General features: G+C 44.8%; 1 protein-coding gene across 1 annotated transcript in view; it reads left to right on the forward strand.

The window, feature by feature from the left end:
• Positions 1–8,239, forward strand: part of ltk (leukocyte receptor tyrosine kinase) — a 75,657-nt gene extending 67,418 nt beyond the window's left edge. Inside the window, exons 24-25 of the mRNA XM_063184438.1 lie at positions 651–741; positions 5,957–8,239. Coding sequence (XP_063040508.1) covers positions 651–741; positions 5,957–7,246 — 1,381 coding nt within the window. The 3' untranslated portion in view covers positions 7,247–8,239. The remainder of the gene's footprint in view (positions 1–650; positions 742–5,956) is intronic.
• The last annotated feature ends 1,441 nt before the right edge of the window (positions 8,240–9,680 follow it).

Raw genomic sequence — 9,680 nt, forward strand, 5'->3', positions numbered from 1 at the left:
GTTGTTTTGAACTTCTTAATTATTCCTCTCACAGTAGATATGGGCAGCTGCAGTTGAGTGGCAATCTTCTTGTAGCCTCTGCCTGACCTGTGAAGGTCGACGCACATCTGCCTCACTTGTATGCTGTGTTCCTTTGTATTTACCATGTTTAAGAGTGGATAAGAGAAATGGCCTCGGTGTCACGTCATATTTATACCCCAGGGAAACAGGAAGTGATGAATTACTAATTAAATGTTCCTACATACTCTGGTAAACTTTGTAAACTACTGTAGAAATGACAGAAATGCTTCAATTATATTTATTTCCTGGGAATTGTTAAGGGTGCCAATAATTGTGGAACAGGTGATTTAATGAAAAATAATTATTTTTTAGTCAGGGATTTTTTTTATTTTCCTACAATTCATTTGAGTTGAAGGCTACATTTTCCTACAATTTTCAGTGTGACAGTATTCTTCTGCAATAAACACTGAATTTATTTTAAGGCTTTTAACACATCTCAACCAGGGGTGCCAATAATTATGGAGGGCACTGTATATGTGTGTGTGTGTGTGTGTGTGTGTGTGTGTGTGTGTGTGTGTGTGTGTGTGTGTGTGTGTGTGTGTGTGTGTGTGTGTGTGTGTGTGTGTGTGTGTGTGTGTGTGTGTCTGCAGCTACCGCATCATGACTCAGTGTTGGCAACACTGCCCTGAGCACCGGCCCAACTTCTCCACCATATTGGAAAGGATCAACTACTGCACTCAGGTACAGTATTTCCCTTGAACGAACGGGTGTTGTTGGCCATGTCACAACATTGAGGTAGCCTACTTAAGGACATTTTAAATCCTGGTAGTGGGGACTATATTCATCTTTACACAACTTCTGAGACAGACAAGCTTCTTTTGGTAGTCACTAAACAAAACATTTCAATTTAAAGAAAACTAGTATTTGGCTCCCCCTGTTTGTAAAATGCATGTATTGACTTTTGATTGTGTTTGACATTTGAATGGAACAGAATACAATACAATACAGTACAGTACATAACAATGCAATATGACACGATATAATATAATGCAATAGCACAATAGTCTGGCTGTATTCAGATACAACAAGCTATTTTTGAGATGCCGACCACCAGCACCCCAATGGACCATTACATTACATTGCATTACACTTACCTGACGCTTTTATCCAAAGCGACTTACACATATTACAGGGTATTGATAACTAGCCTGATTATCATCAACTTTCAAATCTCCTCGAGACTTGGTCTGACCAAGAGCATAACAATGAACATTTCCCAAATGCCACGGCATGGTTGACCTGCCTTCCTTGGTTAGTTACTGGTTGTTTGCTTCCCAACAAAGTGGGAGGAGTTCCTTATTTTTCCGGAGCTCAGAAACGATATTTGTATTACAGTACTCCTGGCCTGACAAGAAGCAACTCTGAAGGTGTTGCGTCACTAGGAGGACGGGGCCTGGCTAATTGATTACAGTCCCTTGAGCAATCTGTGGTTAGGTGTCTTGCTCAAGGGCATCTCAGCCATCCAGGGAGGAGGAGATGGGTTAGGCCCTCCGCACATCGGTTCCGACAGCACTGCGGAGCACTTTTGCTTCCAACACAATTCCAGCCCTCAGCACACAATTTCACCACAGCAGAGCATGGGTTGATGGGTGGCTCTGACAAAATAGAACTCGTCCCTAATCGCCAGCCGATATCCGCGGATGTCACGGACATCGACGCGGTGTGCGGGGTTGTATTGAAAACAAAGGAATGGCACTTTGGCAGAGCAGTGCTACGCACTTTGGCAGAGCAGTGCTCCGCACTTTGGCAGAGCCGATGTGTGGAGGCCCGTAGGGTGGAGATTGACCCTGCAATCCTGGGATCCACAGTCCCAACTCCCTTCCCATTTCACCACGGCTACCCCAAAATGGCATTTTCACTGGTTCGAATGACCATAGTAGGCAAGCCAATGTTTGAGCAGCCATCATAACTGCCAACTAAGCCGTCATCATCAGTGTGTTTGTAAATGGCTCAGGTCTGCAGGCACCCACATGGTGCTTTTTGTGCCCTCTTGACTCTGCTAACACAGCGATGGCCATGGAAGGGCATTGGGAATGCTCCAAATATTTACTCAGCGCTTTAGTTGGAGCCTAAGGGGCTTGCTGTAGATACTGTCCAGCACTTGTTCTCAAGTGTCTTTTGGTGCCAAGCTTCAAAGGAACACATCTCTGTCTGATGTCTGATGTCTGTCCTGACTAGAATGTCACAGAAACACCAAGTGGGGGTGTTTGCTTCAAATATTTGTACTGTAAAAATTTGCCATATTCAAACTGTGGGCCTCATGTGTTTCTATACATCCATGGTTCCTTTATGCAAGCCAGTGGAAGTCATATAGTCTGAGACTAAGCAGAAGCTGTCATTGGATACTGCTCATTGACAAGACTTCTGTTTGTGCTTACATAACAATGGCAACGTGTACATGACATTTTTAATTCCGAAGTAATCATTCAGAATTCAATAATTTTTGTCGAGTTCAATTTGATCTTTCATTTAATTCCGAATTGTGAAGCGTTTTCAAAGTGGAATTAGGCTTTATTCAGAATTTAAGAATTCTGAATTAAATATCTACTAAACCAGCGGCACCCGCTGGGACGCCGAAAATGTTCAGCTGCGAATGGGTGTGGCCTCGGATCTGAGAACATTTTGAACACTGTGCCCTGAGTCTGGCAAAACCAATTACAGGTACAGCGCAGTGATTTGTTTTGAATCAAAGCGGGCGGGGTTTTGAGGGAGTGACGACGAAGCTCGCAACACCGTTGGGAAAGCACATCAACGGCAAAGACCGCTGATTGGTCAGAGCGCCGGCACGGTTTGAAAAAACAACAGGTTGTTCTCATCAACAATCTTCGGAGGTATCGTTCATCTGGGCCAGACAAACATTTAGGCTGGTTTATCAGGCTAATATATCTCATGTAAACGGAGCAAATGTTGGCGACATCTTAACTGCCATGTCTTGAAGTATAGTGGAGGGTAACCACATGTCATCATCACTCATGCAATATTTATTTTTCCCTTTTTGTTTATGTTTTTAAGTTTAATTTAAGTGTTAATGTTGAAGCTGCGTTTATCTTACCACTCCACATTGAGCATCTCACCTTTCACCATAGCAGTATTGGCCATGGTGGTATACTAAATATCGCATATACTCTGTATACTGCTGCAGCTGTATACATATTATTCACACAGCTACAAAGTGTTAAAGATGGCCTCTCAACGTCATTTAATTAATATTGCCGTGTTCCCAATTGTTATTGAATGTGTTACGCGTTGGTCCTGTTTTAAAAAACGTTCTGGTTGCTTTGTTTCAAGACGTTTTTGCAAGCTGGCAAGGTGGCTTGTGGAGAAACGAGAGAGTGTTCCGTGTTTCTCGTGGAAATGCGTCTCTGATTGGCTCACTCCTCCTGCTCTCAAAGAAACGCGTCTCTGATTGGCTCAGTCCTCCAGTTCTTGGAGAGAATGTAATGGGAAACAGAGTCGCCACTTCCCCGGGTGGTACTGCACTATAGGGGCGCCAACGGAAGCGTGCAGGCTCCATTCAGGGCTGTGCTCTTTCGACAGCGACCCCTAGGCGAGCTGCAGGCACGGAGCAACCGGAGTGAGCAGGCTTTATGTATGAGGCTTTGTGCTGTGTGTGTACCTGAGAGTAGCAACCAGCTGATAGCTAAGCTAAGCTATGTTTCGGGCCACCAGACGTTGCTTGTTTTGAAAACAAGCAGAAAAAAATTACTCGACATGTTTTTAGATAAATGGGTCGATATAAACCTTTGTGGGCAACGCCTTCTTTCGACGTGACGAAACACAGAAAGGCTTTCGTGATTCGCTCGTTTCCCTGCATTATTTATGTAAATTGGGAAACACCGGGAAACACAGCCAGGAGAGTTGACGCACCGCTATGAGAGCCTTGCAAGTGAGTTTAACTTGGGGTGACCGTCCGATCTTCGAAAGGAGTGAGTAAAACTGAGTTTTATCGGAAGTTGGCCTTTAACAACTTTTTATTCAAGATGGGGTGATTTGGTTCACTAATACTGTGTGTGCGCTGGACCATAATGCCGGTGCAGGCGCGGAGTGGCCGTCGGGAGATCAGGGACTTGTCCCGGTGGGCCGCGGCCGTGAAATGTAATAATGCAGCCACTCTACGTTCTTCGCCGGCCCTGAAGTTTCAGGTTGTACTTTTTTGCACTGACTTCCAACTTTCCACTTCTCTGTATTTTAAGTAAGCTGACTAGCCAGTATATATACCGTATACCAGACAGTAATACCTCACTGACGGTGTCAAACAGTAAATTGGCCACACCCCTTCTCTACTGATAATTTTCATACACCGTAGATCGCGGAAGTTTACAAGATCTTAGTAACACAGTTTCGTTTTCAGTATTTGAAGAACCTGTGATATGTAGATTGGTTACCAAAGGATGGAAATATTAATAAATTATTATTTATTCCAATTTATTTATTTCCGATTTCCACACGACTGTTACAGTTTACAGTCTTTCCAGTCCAGATTCACTTGCTCTGTGGTTATTGAATTGGGTTACGAACAGACTCCACCAAGTGGTAAGGAAGAGAACTGCACCTAACAGAAGCAATGGGTTTTGTTTTGATTTGTTAGAACTACCAGTATATCTCCTTGTAGTCGAAATAATATTATTATCATACATATATTTATATGTGGTACATTTAGGTTGTTGCCTATGTCTGAAGAAATGGAACAAAATAATTACCACACAAGATTCTGATGTGACCAGTGCTGGGTGTGTAGGCTAAGCTGTGGATTTAAGTAGTGATTGCAAGAAACAAAGACATTTGCTGCGACGAAGACAGCGTTTTACTGTAAGGTAGGCCTACACCGTTTGGTTATACATTTTGTTGACTTATGGTTGTGCTTTGAAGTAGCTAGGTTTGGCTTATTTGCTGCATGGTGGGTTTATTGCACAATGTAGACAGACTTTTTGTAAGCTATAGGATACTATACTATATTTTGTAAGCCTACTCTTCTAAAAATCCCCACACTCAAAACTTTGTGCCCATGCTCATCCTGTCTTCCTTAAACGATATTTCAATTTCAAACTGTCAAAATGACAGTGGAGTGCACATTTGCATGGAACAGTAGCGTGATGTAGCCTAACCTAGTAGGCCTATGAATGCTTTGGACTGTGATGATGGCTCCAGTGGTGTAGTCTACTTTTTGAAGTGGGTATACTGTATATTTGAGCATTTTTTTATGTGTACTGTATATATTTGTGCTATTGTAAATAATGGATCAATCAATTTTAAGTGGGTATACTGTAATCCTTGAAATTTTGAAATGGGTGCGTATACCTGCGTTTTACGTAGACTACACCACTGGCTGTGCATTTCATCAAGGTGTAGGCTAAATTCTCCAATTCAGGTTGATATTTTGACAACACTAATGTTCACATGTAGTACGACTGCAGATTTCGTGGCTTTTGTCTTTTTGGTTAGGAAACCATGTTGTTCGCTTTGTTTTTTTTGTTTTTTTTTTGTTTTTTAAAGAGGGCCGCCAAGGGGAAAATTCTCCCGGTGGGAAAAGGTGGGCCACTCCGCCCCTGTGCCGGTGGTTGGGGATCCAGGTTCGAATCCAGCCTGGATAATTTTCCAACCCAGCCTTATATCTTCTCCCAACCTTTTCCTGTTTTCTCTGCACTTTAGCCAATAAATATATACACGTATATACATAAAAAAAACATTTCCACCATGGACGTAAATAACTGAAGAAGGTGTAGCAATTCCGAAACAGTCGGGTGTTTGCCCAAAATAAATGTTTAAGAACCAAGCTACAGTGTGCTCCAGCCTCCAGTGATGTTTGTTTACCCCACTGTGATGATGCACCTGCAAGCTGAGGGAAGATGCTTAGAGTCTCTTATGAACTGAAATAACGTGTGTCTTTCTACGCCAGGACCCTGACGTGATCAACACCCCGCTGCCAGTGGAGTACGGGCCGACCATGGACGAAGACGGCGGCACCGTGATGCGGCCAGAAGGCTCTGGAAGCATGAGCCCCTTGCTGGTGTCCCACTCCCTCTCCCAGGACGCGTCTCTCCCACCAGAGGTCACCTTGTGTAGTGGTGGTGTTGGGATCTCCTCTTGCTCCTCCATCACCACCACCACCACCGCTGGTGGTTTCCCCCTGGCCCACAAGCCCCGTCTCCTGCTCCAGAGGCCCACTCAGCTCCCCCAGGAGGTGGCCACCGCCTCGTACCGCGACGCCCTGGAGCCGTCCTGGGCCGAGCCCGTACCGGCGGTGGCCGTGTGCTCCGGCTCATGGCTCCAGGTCCCCGGTGGTGCAGGCGCAGGGCCGTCCCTGGGCAGCAGCAGTGGCGAGTTCTACCACCACCGGCCGTGTTCTCGCAGCAGCTCGTCCTCGGGCAGCCAGAAGCTGAAGAACAAGACCAAGAATCTGTGGAACCCCACCTACGGCTCCTGGGTGCTGGAGAGCATCGGCCGCGCCAAGACGGCGCTGTCCCACACGCAGTCCGTGCCACTCTCCTGCGGCGGCGGCTCGTCTTCCTCCTCCCCCAACACCACCACCGCCTCCTCCACTACCTCTGAACGTAACGATCTGGAAGCTGCAGGCCTCAGTGGAGGTGGTGTTGGTGTTGGTGGTGTTGGTGCCATTGCTGCTGCGTGTCAGACCTCCACCAGCTTACTACCCACCACAGTCTCCACGTCCTCCACCTCGTCCCAGTCCTCCTCCGTGGGAGGCTCCCAGGTCCCCAAGATGGGCCTGTCCTCATGGAAGACCCCAGTGGGAGCTGTGGCCGGTGGGGCATGTGGAGGAGGGGCCATGGGGGGTCCACCACCAGCCAGCACCACCACCATGGATCTGGCCAAGCTCCAGAGCTTCCCCTGTGGCAACGTCAACTACGCCTACGACGAGCAGAGCTACGAGGCAGAGAGCCTGCCCCTGGTGGTGCCAAAGGCCACCAGGCTGCACTCCGAGGCTGCCGCCGCTGCCGGTGCCTCTGGTGGTGGTGGTGCCTCTGCGATGTGTGGTTCCACGCCGGGCCTCTTGCTGGCAGGCCTTGCCCTGGCACTGCCCTCCACCTCTGGACACAAGCCCCTGGTGAAGCGGCACGCCAGCTACGGGCACGAGGACATCAAGCGCCACACCAAGCCCGAGAAGCCCACGCGGGACAGGGACTCGGGGTTCTCCCTGTCGGAGGACCTGAGTGTCACGCCCGTGTAGCGAAAGAGGTGTGGGTGTGGTGGTGGTGGTGGTGGTGGTGGTGGTGTGACGTGGTGGGCGATGAAGTAGGACTCATGATTCAGGTCATGCACAGTACAGTCGTGCAAGCAACTTAACTCATCACCAAGTAGAAACACTGGAACACAAGACACTGGAAGTACATTTTACACAAATGAGAACACACTGGAAAAGATTTTGTCGGGACGCCATATTTTTTGGCCTGCTGAAGAAATCACAAGCTCCTTATTTTTTTCTAAATATAGACAAATATATAGATATATATATATTCAAAATGAAAAAGTCTTTTTTGTATCCTTATAATAATGTTTTTTTTAAATAGCCTTGGTACTAACTAACTTAAAGGGTAATAGGCGCACCCAGGAACTCCTGAATATTTACTTACATTTGAAGAACCAGGGAAAGGAAAGACTAACAATGTTGTGAGACTGAAACCAAACAATGGCTTACAAGAAGCTGATGTTGTAAAGATATTTCTCTTTGGTGAGGTCTGTGCGTGTACCTAATGGTCTATGGGGTACAGTAAAATCTGAGATCAAGCCGTTGTGAAGTCGATCTGAGGATACATGAAGTCTTGCAAAAGAATACTGTGAAAAAATACATGCTAACATTTAACCAGCTATGCAATCTGGTTCTAGCAAAGAGGAAACAAGTACTTTTTCCCCCTTCTGGTTGTACTATGATCGTTCTAGTTCTGGTCTAGAATGACAGTTTAAATGAGGAAAGAACGTGAAACGCTATGGGTTCCATTGAAATTGAGTTGCCCTTTTAAAATTTCTGAAGTACGAATGTGATCGATTGACAATACTTTTCGGATTTAAATACATAATGTATTAGGATGGTTGTTACGACATAGTCTGATATTATACAGTATATTTGGAAAAAAATATAATTCAGGTACATACTTAATTTGGAGGAACTGATGTGCTTGCTTTGTGTGAAGATTTTAGTAAAGAGAGAACAGGTGCAAGGCTGCTCAGAAGTTTTTTTTTTTGAATATGCACTAATAACGTACATAGAAACAATCTAACTTGCCCTTCCCACTGGCTGCTCTTTCCCATTCCTTATCTAGTAAGCATCATTTGTCATCACCCACTGTCACTATGCCTCTAGTCACGACATGTCATTCTCCAGGCATTCATGTGATTGTCATGATGAGGTTTTATTTTCATCCAAGAGGAGAATTGTGATCCATCAGAGCTGTCAGAGTGAAATTGTCATCTGTTTTCTGTTGAACGACTACAGTTTAGATTTAAACAGCAGTGGACTTGTTCGGAGGGTTTATCGGTTGCAAAGACATTCATCACACACCTTGTTTGGAAGCATATGTTTTCCCTTTTGTGATGATAGATGTTTTGACTCGTAAGAATTACTAGGTAGCACAGTAGTAGCCTACCTTCCATGTGCCTCAAGTATACACACAGAATATATTCAACACTAATGCACTGACGTATTGTGACAGCATGTTGTGACTAAAATAAGACATTAGGGCGCAGTGTTCTTGTATCAGTATGAATAGTGATACTGCATATTGACACTGGGGGGCGCCATTGTTATCAAGAGCTTCATCAAGTGCTGTTTCTCAGGCAACACCTTATTTTATTCTGTTAGGCACATGTTGCATTATTATGCCGATTTAAATGTTTGCCTTTTCACATCGGTATGGCGTTTTTGATCCCTTTTGGTCCTTTGTACACCTTCTCATTGTTTTCTTAAGTTATGTATTTTATTTGGTGTTTTACCTACAGACCTTACGCTTGTGTGTGTGGTTGTTCTGTGTCTGTAGACTACTAGGCCATCCCATTTAGTCTAAGCTGACAGTAATAGCTGACACAACTGCAGAGTTATTGTGTGCCCCTAAAGAAGCCATAAGACTGTCTGTCTGCCACCTTTTCTTTTCCACACAGTACCAACACAGAAAGCAACTCTTGACAACTGCAATACAACGACGACCTCTTTGAATCAGTGTTTTTTTAATGCTGGTCTTAAGATTTCCTTCTTCTTCACGCTAGAATGCTTCACAGGCATGGGAAGTGCACACGTCTGCATGAATAACTGCCGTCTGTCAACATGCTTATTGAATGCTAGACCTCCTTCTCTACTTGTTTTATTTTATGTACCAAATGCTTTTAGCTGCCCTCCATACAAGATGTATTATTCTTTTTGAGGTATTTTCAACTGGACTAAGTATTCTATATGTAGCAATGCCATGTTCATCTCATATTAGTTCTATGTTACGCATTAGAAAAGTCTGCAATGAGTATACCAGAATGTTGTTTTTATTTTTCTTGTAGAAGATCACTGCCACTGGTATGCTGAGGCCTTGTACAACACAGTCAATTTTGCTGTGTGAACTCAATACTTAAGGTGATAATGATACACAACTTTTTTGAGAAACACCTTTGAGCAATGGTAC

This window comes from Engraulis encrasicolus, chromosome 19, assembly GCF_034702125.1.
Source record: "Engraulis encrasicolus isolate BLACKSEA-1 chromosome 19, IST_EnEncr_1.0, whole genome shotgun sequence".
In the NCBI taxonomy this organism is placed as follows: domain Eukaryota; kingdom Metazoa; phylum Chordata; class Actinopteri; order Clupeiformes; family Engraulidae; genus Engraulis; species Engraulis encrasicolus.